The sequence below is a fragment of the Drosophila teissieri genome, chromosome 3R, assembly GCF_016746235.2.
Source record: "Drosophila teissieri strain GT53w chromosome 3R, Prin_Dtei_1.1, whole genome shotgun sequence".
Lineage (NCBI taxonomy): Eukaryota > Metazoa > Arthropoda > Insecta > Diptera > Drosophilidae > Drosophila > Drosophila teissieri.
This window is the reverse complement of record NC_053032.1, coordinates 24,657,323-24,682,101: the sequence shown is the minus strand read 5'-3', so window position 1 is coordinate 24,682,101 and position 24,779 is coordinate 24,657,323. Positions and strand designations below refer to the sequence as shown.

The following is a 24,779-nucleotide window of genomic DNA, read 5'->3' as shown; positions in this document are numbered from 1 at the left end:
TTAACATAAAGCGAATAATAGACATCGACTGCCAGCAACGTGAACAAATTTGATTTCACGACTTTGCACTATTTACCCAAAGAAGCCAAAACCAAAACCAAACCAAACCAACACCTGCAACATTGGCAACACAACAAGGGACTTTTGGTAATTTTTGACAGTCGAAGATGCAGTTTCGCTTCGTTTCGTCTGTTGTCATTGATGTGTTGCAATATCGCACATCTCAATTACAAATTATGTCTACCACCATTTGAATGAAGGCTTCACAGCTTTTTTGCGGTGTTACACTTTTGAAGCAGGCATTGAGATTATCGAGTAGCTAGCTACAAGTAGATCTGTAATAATATTATGTTTTATTTGATTAACAACTTTACCATTACTTATTAGCGAGCTAGAGTCTCGGTGGCAGTGGTAAAGAAATTGATTTAGTTTTCCTCCATTCATGTCTGTGTTATTCGTGCCAACCAGATTTATTTGGAAATGGAAATCATTCTGCCTTTACCTTGGGTCCGTCTTATGACTCACCTGGCAGACCTGCTGACCCACCATCGCCGTCGTGGTCTCGACCGTCCAGGTGTTCAATTAAGCACTGACGTTGACCTTAATACTCAGGCTGCTGAAAACGGATTGAAAAAGTGCCAGAATTTCTGACAAATTGTCGCCGAATGTGCGCAGAAATCAAGTTTATGGTCAATGGGTATGTGGATGGTGGTGTGGATGTCAACAGATTCTGTTTGGCTGCTTAGAAAGTAGATGGCATTAAAATGCCAGCAGCAGAAAATGCCGATATCGAGAGGTGCTAAAATATGCATTAAAATTGCTGATGAAGCGGCTTGTTTGCTGGCAGGATTACCAAATATTTGCGGCTGCCAAAAGTCACAAGAAATCAATCAAAATGCCACAATCAACAACGACCAACCGCAAGGCGCCAAAAGGCAACAAAAGGCAATAAAAGCCAAAGAGACAAGGAGACGAAGAGACAACGAAGAGGCCGACGGAAGCGACAGACTGACGTGTGCCCAAGACGCTTAGCGGCTGCTGCGAGTTTTCGGGATTTTCCTTCTTGCAACTGCAGCATTCAGCGGCAGACGGACGGCCCCATGTCTCTAAGTGGACAACAAAACGCCTCCAACACTTTTCGGGCGCGAAAAATGTGTTTGCCGAGCCAAGAAAATCCAAGAAAAGCCAAGCCAAACCAAGCCAGTCAAGTCGGTGTTGCAGTTTCCCCGGTGCCAAGTGCTTGCAGTTCGCGTTAAGAGTGTTTGGGTGAATGCCTAATGCTGCGGCAGTTGCAGTTGCATTTGCCAAGGGGGGCGGGAAGTCGAAGGAAGCCAGGAGCATAGGACCTCTGGCACACCGATGTATGTATTCTCACCGGTGTACATAAAAATAAAATAAATAAGCCCGCGCTGATCTTCATTTGTTGTTGTCGCTCAGTTGACATCGCCTTTGGCATGGCATCGTCATCTACATCTCCCTGACATATATTTGCATAGTTTTGTCGAGAACAAAATGGCAGCAGCGCAACGAAAAGAAATCCGTTGACAAGTGTCTGTCAGGGACATCGTGCCGGGCAAATTTGCATGTGGTCGCATCTCACGCTTTAGACACATCCGAAAAAGAAGTTGGGAAAGGCCAAGATTCTAAGGACATCGACACATGGAGCACCCTTCCACGGTTGGGCAAACATCTATACTTCGTCTCTTATCTAACAAAAATATCTATAGTAATAAATACATTCATTTTGTAAAACGGAGTTGTGGTCTGAAACCGAAATTTGGTAGGGCGCTACAATAGGAGAAACTAAAAATGTACCGGAAATTAACTGAAATATGGAACACCAACGAGGCCCATCAATATGATTGCACCATTTTCAAATACCTTCTTCAAGGGTATGTGCCGAATGTAAAGATTCGACCTGTCTTATATATTGTGGTGAAAATGTTGTTGCTGTGTTTCCTTGTCTTCATTTTTACCATCTTGTGTTTTGTGTGTCGATCTCAAGCGCACCTTTATGGTCTATTATACTAACGGGAATGCCCCGAGAGCAACGACAATAATAAGCAAATTGATTGAAATATGCGATATCATGGTAACCGCAACTCAAACGGAAACGGCCGCTCCCTCCCCCTTCCCCACTCACTTTCCCACTCCCCCACTAACCGCCCACCAACCCACCGACCACCTCCCCCACCATTGGCAATTGTGTGGTAGCGCATTAAATGTCGATTTCGTTTTGCGCCCGCGGCGCAGATACGCAGCTTGTGATACGGGAAGTACGCAGTGGTGCTAGTGGTGCCAGTGGTGCAGCAGCGGTGGTTCACTGCTGCTGCGGTGCTGTGGTGCTGGGTCACTGCCAATGCCATGCGGACTACGAAGCTGGGGTGCGGCCCCAAAATCCCAAATCCCAGCGATGACGCCCACCCAGCCGACCCAGTGGGCAATTCGGGATGACTCTACACCGCCTGCTTTTCGGTGGCCGAGTTGCTGAATGCTGAATGCCGAATGCCGAACTCCGGATTCCGATACCGATACCTATGTTAATGTGCTTTAAATAAATCATTAGCGCATTGTTTGGGGCCATAAAGCGCAATGAGGATAATGGCCAGCTCGATTGCAAGTGTTGGCCAGGCAGTTTGCGTTTAATGGCCTGAACGGAACCGGGCATTCCAGTCTAGAAAGGGGAAGTATAGTGAGTGCAGCTATGGCGGCAAATAGACTTTCCTACGGATCGGCATGGACACTCATTCGGCATTTAAGGCGCGAACTGCAATCGCCACCTAGTGACATGCGGCTAATTAGCTTGCAAAAAGCTAAAAACTAGGTGCAACCTCATCTCATAAAATACAACCACAAATCTGAGACCGTAATGATAACCGTTGTAGCTCGTGTGCGTTTGTCTGGCGGTTTGTATTGAGTTTTTATTGATTGCCGATATACACATACCGAAATCCAAAGCAGAATTCTTTTTCTATTTGCCGTAATTAAAACGCTGTAAAAGCTGCAAAATGTGTTAACCAGCTGAGACCGTTTTTTAGTAGACGTTTTGCTCCCTTGGCAATTGGTTTTGTGGTCAGTCCCCTTGGTGATGCAATGCCGTTTAATGTCCCCCCAGAGTTTTTTATATCCATATATCTCGCCGTTCGGTGCCGTCTAATAGATACTTTCCATTTGGCACATGCAAATGTATGATTTCCTGGCCAGGCCGCGGCGGTCATAAATAGGCGATTTGGCGCTCTGGCCGTTTAACGCCAACATCATCGGACCGGACTCGCAACGAATCGAATCGAATCGTCTCGAATCGAATCGATTATCGTGCACTTAACACCAACAGGTCTTTAACCTGGAACAAGCTGGTATAGTATACCCTTAAAGGTTTTTCTGTGCAACAATTTGGGGAAAATGTTTTCAATCAGAAACGAGGCGGTAAGTGCCGCAGGAACATGGGGGCAACTTCATAGCCTTGCAAGAAGCCACTACCAATCAAGGCCAGCTCCCAGCTAGAGCCACAGTTTGAGCCACAGTTTGTGCCACAGTTTGAGCCACAGCATCATTATCAGCCTCCGTGCTGATTATCAACATGTGCACTGGCTGCTCAACAGCGCCGCATGTGCTTTTGCCCTCGATCCATAGATCAAGATCATAAATAGCAATAAGCCAGCCAGACAATGTCTGCTAACTGTTTCAGGCAATCAATCAATCCATCTGCCGCAGCCGCTGCAACTTTACTGCGATTTCAGCGAAACGCGAGTGCTGCTGCTGCTGCTGCCCGTTTGGAAAGTTCATTCAGTTGCGCGCTTCAGTTTCCAGCTTCCTTGACTAAGGCGAAAGGGTATCATGGCATCTTGGTGGCTCTTGGTAACGGCAAGCTCGGGCGCAGCTTACAGGGTACCAACGAGTTGATTGCGGCAAGTGCTGGTCTCAAAACGTGATCGATTGATTCGCGCGATCGCTGCAAGAGCCACGGCAACGGCAACGTCAATATGGCAATATGGCAAACGGCAAGTTCAACTAGCCCGTTTGACTGACTGACTGACTGACTGACTGCTGACTAGATAATTGTGGCATTCTGCGGCTGATGCCACTTTTTGCACTAAACAGCTGGGGCAGACCGCATAGCTGCATTCCAGATCCCGAGCCCGAACTCAAGCCCGAGACCGGGATCTGTGGGCCAAACTAGCTGGCAATCTGTCAGGCTGACAGTTGGCCCAGTCGCACACAGCTCTCTGCCGGCTTTGATGATTGATGATTGTTGAAACGCGAACGAAATTATGATTAAATAAGTAATTGTAGCTAAACAAAAAGCAGCAGCGCAGCAGCTCAGCAGCGATGAAGACCACGATCGTCTAAATGCTAAGCGGCTTGGCAGTTTGCTTCTATGATTTTCAATTTTTTTGTTGTTTTTTGTTTTTTTTGGCATTGGCCAAGTGCAGTTAGCCGGCAGCATCGGCGATCATGGCTTGGCTCCGCTTCGCAAAAACGTCAATGTCAAAGTCGGCGACTCTTGGACGACGATGACAAGGTCTAGTTCAGAGTAGTCGTCGATCTCCGCTGACTTAGGTTAAAGGCCAAAATGCCAATCACAATCGGGACCACGCAAACTCATACACATAACATATAAAGCGTGAAATGTTAGCGCAGACTTAGTCCAACTTAGCACCCGTAATAAATTCAAAAGCGTCCGGCAATTAAATCGTAAATTTTTACAACTACAAATTTACAGTTATTAAAAACATAATTTGTTGTTGTTGTGCGCCGTTATTAATTACTACAACAGTCTGGTGTCACGCTGTAAAACAACAGGTGGGCAGTCGAGGTGGCGGGGAGGCGGGCAGTCAGCCCAAACGAAAGACTTAGGCAACGAACTTGAGTTCAATCAACATTTTCAATTAAAATGCATTTGTTGTTGCTGCAGTACGGCTGCTGCTGCTGCTGCGGCTGCTGCATGGCAAGTCATGGGTGTAGTGGCACGTTTTTGTGCACATTATGCTGCGACCAGGTGCGAGGGTCGCCGCACAAGTTGATGAGAAGGGGCCCCGTCTTGATTGAGCCGATCCCTCAAGTCACCCGCCTCCGTTTCCCGTGGAGATTGAGCACGTGTTCCAGCCGGGTCTTAGTTTTTCTGATTTTATTGTGTTTTACTATGTCAACCCTGTTGCTAATCGTCCATATTTGCCAATGTCGTTCGATCGCCTGCTCGCTGGTTGAGCTGAACCGAGCAAATGGTTCGATCGATGCTTATCGCCAAATGTGTTGAGTGTGCACGGGCATAATAAAAACCATAACAAAGCCAAAAACGAAACCGAACAGATGAAAAAATTAATTAGAACAAAATGCACAACGAAAAGTTATTTACAAACAATGGGCGTGTCGCGTCGAAGCAAAAAGCATTTAGAGCTCGTATTTGTTTTTGCCCAGCACAACAATTGGCCAACAATTTGTGGCAGTCCGCAAGTCACAACTGCAGCCGCCGCAATCGCAGCCACAATGGCAGGGCCTATCGCGATTTGTGTTCCTATGAATTATTTGCTAAATTGGCTGGCCAACAATTGACGAAAAGGTTTTCCATCTGCACGGACGAACCGGTTCGGTTAATTCAATTCATACACACACATAAACCAATTGCAGACAGTTTCCAACTAATTAGGCGTGGTGGCTTTTAATCAAAACGATTAAAATGCTTTCGGACAATATTTTTCCACGCCTAATCAAAGACTTTATGCCATTTTCTGCCTGACAGCTGTGGCCACTTGTGGCCGCAGCGAAGTGGGGACCCAACGACTCTGGACTCGCAAATGGGTGGCCACCGAAGGGGGGGGCTTTGTGGGGTGCGGGCGGGGCGTGGCCATATCAAATTGTGGTACAATTTATTAAAAACGAAATATGTGTGAGCCGGGCTAAGTCGGGCCAAGTCGAGTCGGGCAGTCCGCGGACGATAACAAGTTGTCGAACCAGATGTCAAAGCGATTTGCAAATATTTGACAAGCGCAAAACACCGAAACAACAAAATAAGCCAACGGGTTTGCGGAAGATCGCGAGATCTGTAATAGAAACAGGGGTCGGGAATTCTCGGTGGGAAAACTATGTTATTTGGAAATCAATTTTAGCTATCAAGTATTATTTAAGTTCCCAACTTAAATGTTATTCAAGCGCTGCTCTATACAGAGACATGTAAATAACTTCAACTGACTTGCAATTAAGGCAACATAAGAATCGGAGCAATAAAATAACAACGAACAATAAAAGTGAATATCTTATGCTAATGCCAATAAAGACATAAAATAAATTCCCATCCCAATACGCATGTATGTATGTATGTACAACCACGTGGGCCATTAAGATCGAAATCCCTGCGTTGAATGCATTTTTGTTCGCTTATCGCGGGACCACAATCTGCCTTCGTGGGCCACAATTTCGCCGAGGCAGCGTCAAAATAATAATAACATAAAACTTAATTTTATTTTTATTTTCAATTTAATTTTATTGAAAATCATCGCGAAACAAAATCGAAACGAAAGGTAAAGAAAAAACAAGAAAATAAAACCGTATTAAATATCCAGTCGCGTGGCCGAGAGAGGGGCGCCCTTAAAAAACAAAAAGAAAATAAAATTTAATACAACAAGCAGCAGCAGCAGCGCACGCATTAAAACCGCAAAAGCCTCCCCCTGTCACTCACCTTCACGGCCATTGCCATCGGCTGGAAATGGAGAAGGAGTTGGAGTTGGAGATGGAGATGGGGATCCTGCTGCCCGATGCCCGATGCTCGGTCCACTGGCCACTTTTCGGCCATTGTCAGCTTCGCAAAAATCTGATAAGTCGCATTATAAGAACATAAAAACACCCAAAACCAAAAAACCAAAAAAACACAGAAAACCCAAAAACAAAACAAACCCAAAAACGAAACATGCACGAGGGAGAGAAAATAATTTCAGTCGAGCATCGATCCCACAACGAAAAGAAGCGCAGGGCGGGGCAGGATCAACAACTGCAGCAGCAACAACAAGGCCAGGCCGAAATATGCAACATGCATGTTGTTGCGGCTGCTCTTGTTGTTTTTGTTGCCGCTGTGGTTGCCACTGCAAACCGAAGGGGGAAAACTGCATGCCAGATTTTGACACAACGAGATAGGCATATATACTTGTAATCAATAGTATTACAATCATTTTAGATTTATAATATACATATATACAAATAAATAAAATACCATTAAATAGTTAAATATAATTAATTAGTTTAGGAAATTGTTTAGTTTTAAAAAATATTCCTATATAGGTTGTTAAAGTATCTAAAAATCTGCACATACCCCTTGCCAGGGTATTCGGTGGGGGAAAAAAGAAAAAGGCGAAAACGAAGCGAAAATATTTGGGGGCCATGCAACGAAATGAAGTTGCAACAAGATACTTTACTTTACTTAAGGGCAAGTAGATGCACAACTGATACTCGGACATGGGAGAGACTTGATTTCGGTCCCACTCCCCGTTTAATTTCTTGTGCAAACTTCGGGCCACTTGATGTGGGGCGTGTTAAGGCGGCATTGCATGCCGCATCTCTTGGCCGTCTCTCTCTCTCTCTGTTGGCCAGCATCTCTGCCCTCATTTGGCCAACATCGCGAGGACATGGGGTATTGGCATTGTTTTTACGGCCTCATTGGAGTCGTTAAGCTGCGTTACGTGCGCATCATTTTGAGGTGTTCAATTAAAGTTTTGCAGTTCCCGGCTCGTGCTTGCTCTGTGCTTTGCTTTTAATTACTTCAACTTCAACTTCAGCTTCCACTGGGTTGGAATATGGGTATGGAATATGGGTTGGGATGGCATCAGATCGTTCATCCATCTTGGCCTGGTGTGGCAATCAAGGTTCGGCCCCGGCCGAAATGCCGACAACAAATTTAATTGTAAATAACAATTCCGACAACTACGGACAGCGAGGAAAACACTCTGCCAGGGGGGTCTCTCTGGCTTACACACATTCGGGTATACTTATTAACTTGGCCATGATGGGTAATAACAAATAGTAAATGAAGAAAGGGCAACCAAACTTCGAGGGTTTCCTTTTGCCACAAATATACCATATTGATTCTCTTGGGCGCTCATTTTGTGGCTCATTCACTTGACTCTGCGCCTATTTATAGCCGATTTCATTTGGTGAAACTGTAAAACGCCTGTGGCCTTGCCAGCTGATTGATGGCGTCGACATCGCATCGCATCGCATCGCATCGCTATAACATTTTGTTAGATTTATTTTCGGCATATTTATTATTACGCGTACCCAGATAGTTGCTTTGATGGCGCGGCGGCCGCATGATGGGGCAGTTTGAAGTGCATTTTTAGATCTCTTCGTTTCGTTTGGCATTTCTCGGCTGAGTAACTGAATAGCTGAATGGTTTTTGGGGGGCTCCATTGGGGGTCTATCGTAGGCCTAATAAACGGCCAATGCGGAACCGCAAGCCTGCCCAAATTATTCGCCATCAGACTAATTACTTTGGCACTCGCTCGGCTGGCTTTCATCTCGTGTGGCATGCAACTTGAAGTCGAGTCTCGCGGCCAAATGCAGTCAACACTTGGGACTTGCGACTTGGGACTTGCGACTGGATGTGCGGCACTCTGTGGGTCAGATTGACCGCTTGCCATGGAGGATTTGCTGAATTCGCTAGCTTCACTGGCCACTGACCACGAGCCACTGGCCACCGGTCAACACAACCTACTTACCGCGCTGGCACACGGAGTAAAAAGCCACAAAAGGTGATGATGGGGTTGATTACTCCGCGCGACTTTCCTTCTAACTCAACAACAACTGTACAAATAATCAAAAAATTTTTAGCGCATTTAATTTGATCGCCAGCACGTTTTGCTCCATTCGGTTGCGACTTTAATTGAAAACGATTTTCGGGGCGCCGTTTTCGAGAGCAGAGAGCACAAGGAAAACTGACTGACTGACTGCAGTCCCAATCCCAATCCCAATCCCAAAATCCGAAATCCCAAATCCAAATGCGAGGGTCCACTATTACCCATTACCCAGTGTCAAAATCGGTGCACGTTTTCGATCGGCTTTCACCCATTTCGGTGGGCGTTGGCAAGGGCGAGAGTCTCATTTCGCTGGGGGATTTTACTGCGGCTTTCCGACTTGATGACCAACTCGAACCGGCATTAGATGGAGCAAATTATAATCGTATTTTTGGGGTTGAGTTCGGTTCAATTACTGATTAAATTAAGGGCAAGGCTGGAGCAAAAGTGTTTGACAACGAGCCAATATTACAGATTGCACCAAAGACTAACGATTGAGGATGAAATGAAACCCCATCTGCGATAGACATAATATTTTGCTTTGAATTCTATTCCTTAATATACCGTTTTGGGCAAACTGTTTACGCTTAAGACCCCCCATAAAAATCGGTGTGAAAATGGCCAAGCTTCGAGCACGCGCCCCGTCCATGAAGCCATAAAGCCCGGCATCTCGGCCAACGTCTCAGCCAGCACTTGACCCAATGCACAGACAATAGATTTAATTTCCATTCGTACGATCCGCAGTGTGGAGCGCGATGCGGGTGTGGCGCATCTCCGGCCACGTTTTCTTTCTCGTTTTTGATCTCTGCGGCTCGATTAGGGCGACTCATCGCCAAACTCGGCAGACTACAGACAACGGACAACAGACAACGGACAACAGACAACCAACAACCGACAACAACGGCAACTGGCACAAAGGGTAATAATAGAAACAGAAATCGGGCAAACAAATTGACTGATGCCAGCCCCGCCACCAAATCTGGACCTCTGTCGCTCCCAATGCCCGATGCCCTCCCATAAGCTGCCCTTCCAATCCATTTGATGCTCTTTAAAGGAGTACCATAACTTTTGCACTTATATGGTTTAAAGAAAGTGATTACGAGATATATTACCAAATTCATCCCCCAACATTAAACTTAATTAGAGGTTAGCACTTAGGTTGTGCAGATAAACGTTTCAAGTGATAGATATTGTTGTAAGCAATTTTATAAATAGCTCAAAAATACTTGCAATCGCCGTCTAAATGAAGCCATTTAAATAATGGCATCATTTAAAAATATTACAACGTAAAGGGTAAATAAAACTTCGCTGTGCCGCGCCTGTCCGTGCATGAAATTTGATTATTTTTGTTTTCTGCTTACTTTTGATTCAGTTTTCATTTTCATTTTCATTCGGGGAGGGGTCTGCGTTTGGGGCGTCTTGACCCGGCTTAAATGAAAAGCCATATTTCTGCGGATGCCTGGCCCCAGTTTCTGACGTGCGATCGATTGCGCCTGTCCGAGAGCGAAGCCCTCGCAAATTTGTAGCTGTCCGTTGTAGCCAAGATTTCAGTTCAGTTCGGTTCGGTTCGTTTGGGTTTTGGCCTGATTTCGATTTTCGGATTTTGGCTTTTGGATTTCGGATTTCGGGGTTAGGCAGCACAGCAAAAGTCATGCACTTGCCGCGGCCAACGGTCGATGAGAGCGATTTGGCATTGCCATTGCCGGAATGGGGATTCGGAATCGGAATCGGAATTGTCTTCTAATTAAGTGCATTTCGTTTAATTAATTTAAACTAACTGTAAATTGAGAGTTTGACTGCGAGTTTTGGGCGCGGTGGCGTCGTCTGCAAAAAGCCAAAAAAAAGCTAAAAAAAAAAAAGGCATTGGCTTTTGCCTCCTGCGATTGCAGAAGGTGGCTTTCAGGGGATTAGGCCCAGCATTTGAGCTTGTTAAGGCTGCCGACCGGGGACGACCAAGTTTATTAGTTCGTGCCTTCATTTCGTAATTACTTCAATTGATTCTGCACTGCTGATGGCAACGGTACTGCACTGCAACTGCGACTCCGAGGACTCTTGGCCAGCGAATCGAACTGAGCCTGAATCTGAGCCCGGCTCAAACCGAGACTTCATTGCAGCTCTTTGCGCGCTTCGTTGCCTTTGATTGTAAATCAGTTTACTTTGCCATTTAGAAGCCTTTGTGTGGCTGCAGTTGTTGCTCTTGTTGCTTTTGCTGCTGGCTGGCTGGCTCTTTTGGTAGTTTGGTAGTTTGGTACAAAAGGTGAAATCACGATTTTCAAGTGCATCGCCATCGATACAACAGCACCGACTCCGTCTCGCTTGGGCCGTTGCAAATTGTAACTCTAACTGTACAACAGGTTCAAAGTATCTCCTAACAGGTACGCCTGCCCCCAAAAAGGAGATCGGATTTGGACTGCAACCGCAACTCCAACTGCAACTGCGATTGCGACTAGTACTTGGGACTGGGACTATTCGTTGGAGTCTTTAATTATCGCGCAGCTATGCCAGCGATTCGCCCCCAGCGTGGATAGCACTAAGCAAATAAACATACCATGGGCTAAAAAGTTAATTAGGCTTTCCTTATTTTCCCATTTGGCATTCCAGAAATCACTCAATTAGATCGCGACCGAGAACGCGACGAGGCGAAAGGCCGGCAAATTGTGGCCATAAACCAGGTTCCATGGTCATTCCCGGCTCACGTGATAATAATCATGTGCGGAGTTTGATTTAATAAAGTAGCTGGCAGCCTATAACAACTGCGGGCAACTATAACAATAACTTTGGGGCCTTAATCGCGCCTAAACGATGGAGGAGGATCTCCCCAATTTCCGTGGTGGTGGGGCACAGATGGCGGAGATGGCTGAGATGACTGAGATGGCCGGGTCAGGAGGCTTCAACACCTAGCTGGCTGACCCATGGCCAGCTAATTGACAGTATCGTGACTAAAATCAATTTGTTGTGAGCAGGCACAGCAACAAATTTCCCCCGGAGGTTAGGGGGGCCCATAGTCCATAGCCCGTAGCCCATAGCACCGAGTCGGGATAACCAACTGCTCCCTCTATGAATGATTTACGATGCGTCGTTGCCGCGTTGCCGAGTTGCCGAGTTGCCGAGTTGCCGCGTTGACCCCGTAGTTCGACGTTGTTGAAACATCAAAAACACAGAAACAAAGACCCCGGCGACCATCAGCGACGCCCGCTCATAATCAGCAGCACATAAACAACATTTCGCCGACCACCGACCACCGATCGCCGATCGCCGATGATCGTCGGTGATTTCCTTCCAAAGAGCTGAGGAACCCCAAAAACCCCCAAATACGCCTCAATCCCCTTTAGCCATTCCGATGTGTATCCCATCAACCCATCATCCCATCCTATACAGACATTGGCCAGACGAACATAATCAGCCGGGGCAGTGGGTGTCCAGCAGAGAGGCAAACCGAAGCGATCAGCATCTTCAACATGATCATTACGTTTGTTTATTGGCGAAAATTTAGAAATTTATTGCTCATTCGTTACGATACCGAAATGTTGTGCGTTATGTTGTGGGCATTATGGAAAGCCAGCTCTGTTCTCACACTTTGTGGCCATTGACAGGTAAATACCTATAACTTATAACCAGCCACACTTTTTCTCTCTTTGTTAAATGTGCATTTAGACAACATTATCGTCAATCAACGCCTGGCCATAGTATGGCTATCTCTACGGGCCAGATTAGGCCGAATTACGAGGACTTGAAGCACCGGGTTAACAGGGGGTTTCCACCTTGGCTTTTTTGTTGGCTGATTGCCGACAGAAATAGACACACAATTGTGGTCAGGGGTCGTATGTTAATTACCCCAAATCAGCAATCAATAATGGAAACGTTTGCATTTATTTTTGGCCAAAATGGAAAATAATAAAACTTTATGGGTCAAGTGCCGAAAGCGTTTGGCTTGTTAAATGTCCTCATTAGCCAATTAGAGAGTCATCAAATATGCGCATACCTAAATCAAAAGTCGAAAAGACGAAAAGTCGATAAGCAAGCTATGAATATGAATCGAATGCAGAATCTGTTGGTCTTCGGAGTCCATATAAATTCAAATACCCCACAAGTGGACTTCCGTATCGGTGCCATAAATCGGAGATTAATCGCTTTTCGCTTTTCATCCGCTGGGCCTTCAGAATGGCCCGTAAGTGGAGCAGCCACCCTGCAATGACGTGATAAAGCCGCGTAATTAAAATATGAACAGCGTTCATCTGTTGGCCCAAACATCATGGCCCATGGCCTGGCGGTGGAGAAACGCCGCTGCTCCATTTTAAATAAATGTTTTATGGCAAACAGAAAGCACACAAAGCCAAGAGAAAAATGCCAGTCGCATTAGCCGAGGCTCAAGGATAGAAAACCGGGCACGAAGAGCGCTTGGCTCTCACGCTTGGCTCTCATATGGTTTAGATTGGGTATACATATATACGTATGCATAGGTATAGGTATAGATGTGTGTGTTGCCAAAAGGCCAACACATGGCCAAGATTCCAAGCTATAGCTGATGCTGAAGCTGCGGCTGAAGCTGCGGGAGCTAATAAATTTCCCGATGTCTGTTGTCGGCTCGCTGCCTGCCAGCCAGGCTGCCTGCCTGCCGTTTGACGCTATTGATCGTTAAGTAAATTGTCTGCAATTATGCCAAAAGGGAAAATAATAGAAATTATAACGAAACCGCTCTGCTGGCTGTTGACTTTTGTGTGCAGCCGTAGTGAGCCTGGTGAGAAGTTTCCGCGATTCAGCTACAGCTACGGAGTCGAATTCAGATTCGTATTCGTAGTCCTATTCCAATTCGAAGTCAGGCAGTGACATTAGTTGTGCCGCCTTATCTGGCCCGCAAAATGCTGGCGATCATAATTCTCGCTTAGGTGGCAAATTGCTGGCAGTTGCCAGTTGCCAATTGCATGTGGGTCAGGCCACTCACGAATCCCAGGGCTCCCAGACGACGTCCTGACATTTATATATATTTATAGCTCGTGCAGGGGCCGTTAATTGTTAAGTGGCCCTCTTGATAAGTGAAATTCACCAAGTTTGCCATTGTAACACAAGCCATCGTATAGGCCAAAGCCATCGCCATCCCATGGAGCACTCTTTGGCTGCCTGGCCTGGCCTGGCCTGGTCAGCTGACTGACAACTGACTGACTGGCCAACTAACTGGGCCTGTGTCAGCCTGTGTCGACGACTATCGTATCGCAATGTTACATCCGTGCGTGCTGTCAATTAACATGGCCAACAACCGAATCAATTAAGCACTGGCCGGCGATGCTAATAATGGCCACGCCCCAAATGGCCAGTTGCCTGTCATAAGCCAACCGACAGACAATCTGCATTCCGAGGGCGATGCCAACCAACAGTAGTCACAGTAGTCAGAGTAGCCAGAGTAGTCGTCTGGCCAAAACCAAAACCAAAACCAATACGAAAACCAAAAGCAAAAACCGTTTGATTGATGCTTGTTGCCGGCTAGCAGACAAACTGTTTAATTGGTAAAATAAAAAAAAACAGTGAAATAAAATCGAAAATCTGCATTGTTGATTATATAAGCGCCGCTGGGTTGACAAATGTTTAGGCAGGACTCTGATCCTGTTTTCACACATTGTGCAACACGCTTGGGCCAAGACAGTTGAGCCGTGTTTTCTTGGTCTCTTGCTATTTTTACTTACTATTTTTTATTTTTTTTTGGTTTTTGGTTTTTTTTGTTGCCCCGCCCGCGCATTGTCACTTTCCGTTGAATGTTCGATTTCAATTGGAAATCGGTGGTACGTGTAAAAATATTTGTGCAACTGACTGCGTTTTTCTTTTGGGCAGTTTCTGTGTCTGTAACTGTTACTGTTTCTGTTTCTGTTTCTGATTGCTGCCTTTGATGCATTTCAAATGAGTTGATTTATGGCAAGTTTTTGGCTGACTGAATGACTGCCTCACTGCCTCACTGACTGACTGACGGACTGACAGACTGCCAAACTGACTGAATGACGGACCTCTGCTAACTGCTAACTGGCTGGCTGGTGGCAGGCGCAGAGCATGCATGAATGAAGGCTTGTTGATGTTGTGACAGCTCCGAAAACTGGCCAAACTCACAGACATGTTAAACTGCTTTAATTACTCCAGCCAGCATGTGTATATATACCTATCTACATATGTACACCACATTTGCCTGATTTTCGGGCCATAGATTTATGAGAATTTATGCCGCACCCAGTCGAGTCACAGTCATAGTCACAGTCACAGTCGAAATGGAAGTTGAAGTTGCAGTTACAGATACATTTGGTGTCCCACTTAATGCTGCGCTAGCTGCCCTTAGCCAAAAGGAAAGTTGGACAGGGACACGGCTGGACCTATCTTAACTGACCTGCAAATAGTTTTATTTCGAGCAGCAGGGGAAAACAGCATTTGACGCCCACGCGAACACACGCCACATACAACGGGTACCCACATGCTAACCTTAGCCTGCTTTTTCCCCTAGTCTATTTTCGTTTATTTCCTATTCGTTTTCTTTTAATTTAGCAAGCAAGCAAGCAACATCTGTGGCTGCGGGAGGACTTTGATAAATTCCGCACAAACACACAAGTAATTTGAATAATGAAGCGGGGGCCTTAACTGAGTTAGGGGGCATCAATCTGTCAACGCCGCAACGTCGCAACGTCGCATTCTGTTGCATGCTCATGCGGCATGCGCACAGTTTGAGTTCGATGGGCTGCCTGCCACCGGCGGTTGGCCGCCAAAGAGCGCAGCAGTCAAGACATCGCGTGCCGCCGGTTTCGCTCCTCCTGGCCTGGAAGCCAAATCCGCAGCAGATCCGCAGATCCGCGGATCCGCAGCTACGCCGCCGCGTGGGTCGTCGCAGTCATCGTCGTCTATCAATTAAACAAAGCGGCAAAGCGGCGGCAGCAACATCGACATCAAATGCAAGGCCGGCACGGCTGCCAGGTACTACTATGTGGTGTAGGAATCCCACTCCAGACTGGGCTAGTCGACGCGGGGATCCGGGGACCCGGGGTCTCGAGACCCCAGTCTTGGACCCAATCCCAATCCCGATCCCGATCCCGATCCGTCCGGCCACCCAAAACGCTGCTCCAGTTGCCATTTGAGCAGCGCTTCCGCGCTCTCGGCCAACCAGTTTCGTTTCGCTTGTTTGTCGGCACTCTAAAAAAAAACTTAAACATCAGATTTAATAGCTGGCCAACATAAAACGGGTGTATTATCTAAACTGATTGAACGGAAATGTGAAAAAGAGGTGCCTCCCAAGTTAAGAGCGTTACGAAGATACTATAAATTGATAGCTTAAGGAGGTTTTTTAATCAATTAATTTTACGAATATTTATATGAGCTTTGAACAGTTCAGTATCAATTTGAAAATATTAAAACCAACTTAAAAATGTATTATAAAGTATATTACGCTGTAAAAAGTTTGCACATTTTTATTGTTAATCTATCGTTTACGCATAGCAAACTAAACCATTTCTCCAAGTGCACACGTTTTGTTTGACTTGGTTTGGTTTCGTTTCGTTTTGTGTGTTTCGCGGGTCTCGTGCAGGACAAACATGGAGCATTATTTAACTACACAATTCGTGCAACTCCCACGCATGCAAACGGCAAACTCCAAACAAAACAAAGCCCCCCCGAAACAAAAACGACGCTTTTCGCCCGCAAAAACTGAAAGCGAAAAATGCGAATTGAGGGTCTTGAGGTCTGATGGCTGTTTGGCTGTTTGCCTGTTTGGCTGGTTGACTGGCTGGTTGGCTCTCTTAACTCTTAACTGATGGCCCAGCGACCGAAATTGGCGCAAAAATGTCACCAGCCAGCCTGCACTCCCAGTTGGCAGGAATTGGGTGGATCGAGGGAATCTCGCGCAGCCATCGATCATCGCAAGCGGCTGAAAATGTCAAATTGGTTTATCAGCCCACAGGAAAGGCGGCTTTAATGTCAGTTTAGCAATTTGACAAATGACTTGCGATAACAAAAATGCTGCAAATGTGGCACGTTGCCTGCTGCATGCGGCTGCGTTGATCTGTTGAAATCCAACCACTCGTGCAATGAACCCTATCCTAGAGTATGGCCAAAACCAATCTGGCCACTGCCATGCTGTGCTGTCCTATCGAAAGCTGCTAATCGGCGATAAGCCACAGCCAGAGCCAGAGCTTGTTAGCTTGTTAAATCACATGTAAGCGTGGCTAAGTTCGAAGATTGACGATCGCACATCGCGGCCATCGTCGGACATTCATAAATGAGCAATCGCCGCAGTGTATCGCATTTCAGCTAGTGCAGTTCAGCAGCTCAGCAGACCGAACAACTGCCACAAATTACACGCAGCCCGGCGACAAGGGGCATTAATAATTGGCCAACTAAATGCAATATCGAAGCCGCCTGGCAAGTCTTATCAATAAAACTGTTTGCCGGCCACGCCCGCACACACGCACTCCCAGGCAAAAATCGTATGTATATCCCCTTGGCTCTTGTCCCTGATTTCGATTTCTGTTTCGATTCCGATTCAGATGCAGATGCAGATTCCGAGTCCGATGCCAGGATGACAAATTGCGCAAATCCATGAGATAGTTTTTGGCTCTTAGCATTTGCACGATCGCCGGGCCGTCGTTGCATAATGTGCCGCCTAGATTTGTATCTGCTGCATGCGCCATGTTGTTGACTCAAAACGCTGTCAAAACGGCCAGCCAGAAATGATTCGTGCGATAAAGCGCCCAAAAAGACAACGGCAAACAAACAAATGCAGCCAGCAGTTTTTGGAGTTGGAGTTTCTCGGACTTGGGCTAGGCCCGCTCCACTGACCGCCGGTCAGGCACGGACATTTAATAAACATTTTTGCACCATTTTTCAGCCGCCCGTTTGGCTGCCGCAACCGGCGCAACTGCGGCTGTCACTTCGGCTAATGGCCATCGTTAGCTGGTCATCTGTGGCCGGGCTTATCAATTTATCAGCCCGACTGCGCGGCAATTAGCCAGTCTAAGCGTCTAATTAAGTTGCGCCTGCACCAGCAGATACAAATGCTGATCGATGAGGCAGCCTCACCAATGCAGCCTCGCAGATGGATGAGCAGTCGCTGAAAAGGCTCAGTTGGCGATAGTCAGACATGGCTGTGCTTTTGGCCAGGCTAAGCACTTGACTTAGCCATGCTCGACATAGTTTTTTAGGGGTTTCTTTTAGTTGCTTTAGCACACGGCTACCAGCTATTATTAATCTGTATCAATCTTTTATTTGATTATGGGAAAACTTTTACAAATGTGCGGCATTCACCAGCAATCATCCGCCTTCTGCGAAGCGCACTCCCAGGAAGATCGGACACAAATGTTTGACTATGACACATAAGTATATATAGAAATATATGAAGACAACAAATATCACAAAGCGTTCGTTACGAGATACAATCTAGTCTAGCGCCTGCTTGTCAATTGTACTTCGCGGTAGAGCTGCTCAAAGAACCAGCACTCCTGTTCCGAAAGAGTCAGCACCAGCGTGTCCATCTCGGTGGCGGGCAAGGACTCGAGCTCCTCTGCAGAATCCCTGGGCGGAGGTGGCTGGATGTCCGCCCTGAAATCGCGTCTGCAGAGGGGACATCGTGAGTCCCGACCCAGCTCCAAATACTTCCTGAAGCACGCCGCGCAAAAGGAATGACCGCAGGATATGTGGTGCGGATGGCGCTGCTCATCTAAACAGAAAATGCACGGATTAGAGGTCATGGTCACTAAATGGGTATTCCGAGTGCGGATCTCGCGTACTGGCTGCACTTGTGTCACTCTTATTTTGTTCGACAGCTTGTGGAATACAAAATATAGGTACACACATGTAGATAACGCTCTGTAGGTTAAGTAAAAATCTATTTTTCTAGGGTTCCCAGCTGCTGTGCAATAAACTTTTGGCCTGCTGTGATTTAGCTACTTCGTCTACACTTAACTTGCTACATTTGACATATTAAGTTATTTATAAAAACAAGTTATGAAACAAGGTAATTTTGTGCACTTAACAATGAATGAAGCGCCAAAAAATTGATTAATTTCAAGAGTTTGGCAGGAGGTCGTGATGCGATATCTGGCATAATGCCGAGTGCGCCGACATGTATCGATAACATTGTTAGCAAAGGCAACACCTCGCCACTTCATCCCACTTCATCCGGCTGCACCCAGTTCTTGATGAAGTTCTCATTGAGATCGTGTTCGGATCGCCGCAGCCCGTTCCCAGGCAGCTCTTTTGCATAATTCCATTTAATCTCGGCCAGAGTTGAGGGCAATTTTCAATTTGCCTTGCCGAACGACGACGACGCTCCTGTGGCTGTTATTGTTAAAATAATACTCGTCGTACAGCCATTGTACACAGTTGTTGCTGTGTCGCTGTGTTGTTGCCATTCAAATTGCATTCAAATCAATTACATTCGAACTAAACATAATTCATGTGGTATGGGTTAATACAACAAATTACAACTGACATTTAAGCAGAAACATGAAACGGACAATTTAACATGAGCCACAGCCAGAAAGCCAGAAAAAGAGAGACATAAAGCCGAGCTCCACAAAGGCAACTTTTTGGGGCTTACTGGGCTGGCTGGCTGGCAGGCATCATATGCAGTCGAGTGCGGGTAAAAAGATACAGATACGAAAACCGAAAACCGAATTCAACTTGAGCTCCAAGTTGAGCCCAGCCGCGGTCGGCAATCAAAGCATAAGGCTGTGTGACCTTCAGTATCCGTAAAATGAAAATAAACAAAAAGACTGAAAAGGCACGAAAAAAGTGCAGCCCCACCACACACAGGCTAAACAACAATAAAATTCTTTTCTCACGATTGTTGACTTTAACACTTGCAAGGGGAAAAATGACCAAAAAGCGACGCAAAAAGTTTCGAGTGCGAGGTTACACTTGAAGAAAACCAAAGTGCATACTTACATAACTAGCAAGTTACGAAGTAGACTACAAAGAGACTTAGCCTTATTCAGAAAATCATCATATTGCTTAGGATCTCCAATTATTACTCATTAAAGATAATACATTTTCAGTTGAATACTGTTTCTCCAAGTGTACGAGTATTCACTGTCATTGCCTGCGAGTGAGAAATAAGCCTCAGCACAATGAAAATGAGCAACTGCTACTGGGACTTCCCAGTTGGCTGGCCGATCTTGCGACAAATTTGCAAGCGGCGATCTTCAGGCGGAAGACGTTGAACTGCCCTGCTCCACATGCATTTCAATGGAAGCGCAATCGAAGTGGAGATAAATGTTCTGGCCAGCTTTTGTTTTACTTAATTTTATGTGCTTTGCATACATTCGCAGCGCATCAGCCAGCGTATTAAGCATTTTGCCAGCGTGCCGAGCTCATTTATTTTTGCTGCACTCTGTTTATCGATTGGATGCATTCTGGTTTTTGTCTTCAGCAATTAAGTGAAATTTATGTTACTGCTGGTTCGTCGCTTGAGTCTTTTGTTTGCGGGTCGCGCGCCAAGGCACGTAAATTGCCAAAAAAAAAAGACAGATACACAGAGACGCAAAAATGTGTTTCCTACTTAGCGTGGGCAGACAGTAAGCCGGCTCTGGTACTGGCCAGCTCACATTGGCTATCCTGGTACCCAGCTCCTCGGCTCCTCGACTCCTCAGCTCCTCGACTCCTCATTTTAATCCGCCGCGTTGGTGGCGTGCATACATAATGCATAATTACCGGTTTCACTTTTCTCTCTCGTCTGCGATTATCTTGGCATGCCATGGCGTTTTTATTCCAGCGTACAGATATTTTATTTTACAGGCATTGCGGTTTTATTGCCTCGCTCGTATGGTTTCTTAATTTTTAATTTTTATGATGTGTTAATGGATATTTTTGTGACATGACCTCCTGGCGTGCCGTTGTCGTTCGTCAAGCCCTGTCCATCCCATCCCATCCGTCCGCCGTCCAGTATTAAGTTCAAAGCCTCCAAGGAGATGGGGGATAATCAGCAGAAGCAGCAGCAGCAGCAGGAACTTGCTCCGAGTCCCCAGTCGTGTATTATGCAATCTCTGGCAGTAATTGAAGCTATTTAAAGCTTGTTACATGGCAAGGACAGTGGAGCAGACCAGGGCGTTCATCCCAAGAGGGGCTGTCAATCAAACCGAGTGACTTAGTGCAGGCAGTGGGCGCTAGGTGGCGCCGCCACTGGCCCTCTCCCATTTGGCCAATCATCGCGGTTAAGTGAGCTCCACACAACCGAATGCGACCGAATGTGACCCAATTCCATCGCATCCCGGCTGGCGGCTATCGACTTGTCGCTCACATTGCACGCACAGAGCCCTCGGACGCGGACTGATTACAGGGCCCAGGGCATGCAATTTGCATCAATAAAACTGGAGGCAAAGAACTGGTATCTGCAATCTGCTTTTGCTGCTCCTGCTGCTCCATGTTGCTCCTGCTGCTGTAGGTCAGTTTGCAAAGAGCAAAAATCAAAAATCAAAAAGCAAAAAGCAGTCCAGGCGTTGATTTGTTGCCCGCTTCTGCATTCTGGGCCTTCAATCAAGTGACGATGGGCGCAAACAAGCAGCAGCAGATGGACTCATGCCCCACCCCGACTTTCATCTGGGCCGCGTCTTAACCCAAAGCTCCTCTTATCGGATAAGAGCCAGGCCGATGGTTTGACGGGTGTCGGATCGGCCACTTGATCGGCCAATAATTACTTTCTCTGCTGCGGCCTGTTATTGATTTCGTATGATTGCCGCCATAATTTTATTATGCATCATTAAGATAAAGCGGCCCCAGCCATTTGCAAATTGTTTACAGCATACGGAATCATCTTGAATATGCCCAAATCTCCACCCATCACATCTCGTTCCACAAATCTGAGATCATTTTCACAGGCCAGCGAGGTAAGACTTTCCAAAAAGCCAAAGCCCAAAACATTATTATGTGCAAATGTGAAAGGGTCCGTTGAAAAAGCCATCAAGAAGTTGGGAGGGAAATAAAATTACACATTTGGTTATTGGTCATTTGCATAGAAGCCTCTTATAAATGTTACTTTTTTACGAATGGCCCGAAGTGATTCACATTTTGTATTGTCTAGTGACTGCAAGCAAGATTTTGGGGCCTTTGAACTCGCTGGTCAAGCATCCAGTTTCGTCAGAAAGCCATCAAGCATGAAGGTTATAATTTTGAAAAATTAAGACGGCTTTTTATCTGGAACCCGTTAAAGCAACCATGAAGGATAAGCGTGCAAAAATTAAGCAATAACTGGAAGTGGCTTCATACAGTATAATTCCAGAATGCTGAAAGTGCAAAACATCAAACTTATTCGATTTGAATGATCTATAATTTTCAAAACGGTAACAAAATCGATGATGTAGGTTGATCTTCTTTGAGTAGGGATGCCCTTTTAATATACTTCATTTTTAATAAACACTTGTGCACAAGCTTATACATTGTTGTGTTTTTTTTGTGTCAGTCGAAGTTGGGTAAATTAACTTCACTTCACATCAGAAATCCACCAAAATAACAGAAATTTACGGCCAAGAAGGAAGACGGGGAAAACTGCAACATCCCCGCAGACTTCAAGTGTTATTTTCTGACAGCTCGGACGTCAACTTTAAAGTGAGATCTGTCATAAAAGAGCCAGCGCCGCTTTTGATTTTGATATTTTTGTCGGGTCTTTGGGAACAAAAAATAAGATCGCGATATGGGGGGAAAAAAAGCAGCGAGACTTGCAACTGCCCAAAAATGTATGCAGATTTTTAATTAAAGCGCGTTATCAACAAAGCCAAAATAAAAAATATAAAAAAGCAACGCAAACCGGTTGACCCGATAGCCAATTTGGTCGGGACTTCAGACTCGACATTTTGATCGTCTTGGAGTGGCACTTCCTTAATTGGAGCAAGCATAACAACAAGTGCAAGCGCTAATTTATTATGTTATTTAATAAATACAATTAATTAGGAGGGAAGAGGGAGCTCAGCCAAAACTGGCCATATAAAAATTACTTAATAATTTCCATCAAAAATAATTAATATCAATATTATTCAAGCAGAGAGTGGTTTACAGCCGCCGGCAGGGCAGCATCTGATCATCAAGTTGAGCATGTCAGCGGCAACGGCGTGTTAAGCATTACTCTTGGCCAGCCCTTAACCCCTCCCTGGCCAATTGCGACATAAAAATGCTTATTACTTACAACAGAACATGCAGCACGCCCTGAGGCGACTCACAATTATATATACATTCTCGTATATACCATATTTTGGCATACCTACCTACCCCCTCCATCCAACTCTTCTGGTAACTTAAATCAATTGCGGCATATAGCGGCAAGGTCCAAGCTGCAAGCTCCAAGCTCCCAGCTCCGACCTGGCCCAAAAGAAGATGAAGAAGATCTCTTGGCCTGTTCGCTACGCCTGAGTAATTTCGCTTTTTTGGCGGCTTTGTCCTTAGTGGCAAATGACTTGGAGACTCCTGGCCGGCGGTTTATGGCATTTTATGCTACTTATGCAGCGCTGCTGCGTCCCCGAATGACCGTAATTAATCAATTTGGCCAAAATGGCAGCAGACCGGCAGCAAGGAGGGCAAAGAGGGCTTACAGATTGGTCAGCGGCAACAACGTCCGTGTAATAACAATGAAAACAGCGTGTGTTGCTGACCGACTCGCCTGTGTTCACTGTATTCACTGTATTCGCTGTACCCACTGCCGACTTGTACTGTACTCATGCATATCCGCACACCATAAATTATGTTCGCACAGGGTTAAGCGCATTATTTAAGCATTCATCACGCGCTCTCCCCGATCCCATAGCTCAGTTTTTGGGTCCAGTCCGCAGTCTCAGTCTGAGTCCCAGTCCCTGATGGAGCTGGAATCCCCATTGGCCACCGTTGCTGTGTAATAATTTTTGAAATTTATGTAAACAGTGTTGATTATGGATGAGTTATGTAGCATGTTCTACCTTTTGTTTTGTTCGCACTGCCGGCCGCAGTTAATTTTAAGCTTGTTTTGCAACTTCGTTTATCAGCTCCCTTCCTCCAGATCTTTGGACGCCAGAAAAAAAGGCCACCTGAGTCATCCTCCCAATTGATGTCTTTATTAGGCTGCAGTCCCTGTCCCTGCAACGTGGCTGTCAAATTTTGGATGCGGGGCAGTGGTGCAGAGCTCTATTAAGCTATTTATTGTCCTTTTTCCCAATTTTATGAAGAAATCCTTCTAGGTTTTGCTCCAATATCCAACCTCTATTGGCAGATGGGTCCACGACGATCCACGTCAACTTGGAGGAGCATTCGACATGGTTAGCCTGACAAACGACAACCACGTTCATGCATTGTTCGCGTGTTTGTGCAGCACATTAAAAATTACACGAGAAATTGTTTGGCGCAACTGGCAAACGTTTTTTTTTTGTTTTTGGGTGGCTTGGAGCGGGAATTATGACCCGCGGGGCCAAGTGGCTGGAGTTGAGCCATTTGGGTGGCGCCTTTTGTCTTCGAAACGTGCCACAGTCGGAGGCAAAGTCGCAGTCGCAGTTGAAATCGCAAGAAAATACTGTGCCACATGCGGTGTGCTCGTTGCCTGCAACGTTTCATGCGCGAGTAATATTTTAATTCTGTCGATCAGCCGGCACGTTCGTCGAAGCCAATCACACACAAGAGCCAAACGGCCATCGACATTTATGCCCCCCCCCCCAAAAAAAAAGCCCCAAAGTGCTCGAAACGCCCAAAGGCGACGCATGTCACAGGGTATTGTGGGTGCTCGACTCCGGCTAATGGGGCTCTTAAGCATATGAACTGATAAAAGCGACAAAACATTTAACAAGTAATTAAACATAAAGCTCGCCCCACATGAGTGCCTGCCTAGTTGGCTGGCTGGTTGGTTCTGCTCCACCACGGCGCAACTGTGCCCCAATGCCCCAAACTGGGTTAAGGACGCTGCACAGCACTCAGCACAGCACTGCTGCACCACCGTAGCACCAAACCACCGAACCACTGAGCCACTGAGCCATTGAGCCACCATTCTGCACTCCACCCCTTGGGACAGCCCCCGCCTTTGGCAGCCAACAT

General features: G+C 46.1%; 1 protein-coding gene across 1 annotated transcript; it reads right to left on the bottom strand.

Annotated features, from left to right (window-relative positions):
• Positions 1–18,038: 18,038 nt before the first annotated feature.
• On the bottom strand, positions 18,039–18,673 carry LOC122621528. Its single transcript, XM_043799426.1, has 2 exons — positions 18,527–18,673; positions 18,039–18,456 (listed from the first exon to the last, which is right to left on the bottom strand). The coding sequence occupies exons 1-2, from the start codon at positions 18,591–18,593 to the stop codon at positions 18,182–18,184; spliced, it is 342 nt and encodes a 113-aa protein (XP_043655361.1). The 5' UTR covers positions 18,594–18,673; the 3' UTR covers positions 18,039–18,181.
• Positions 18,674–24,779: the final 6,106 nt, after the last annotated feature.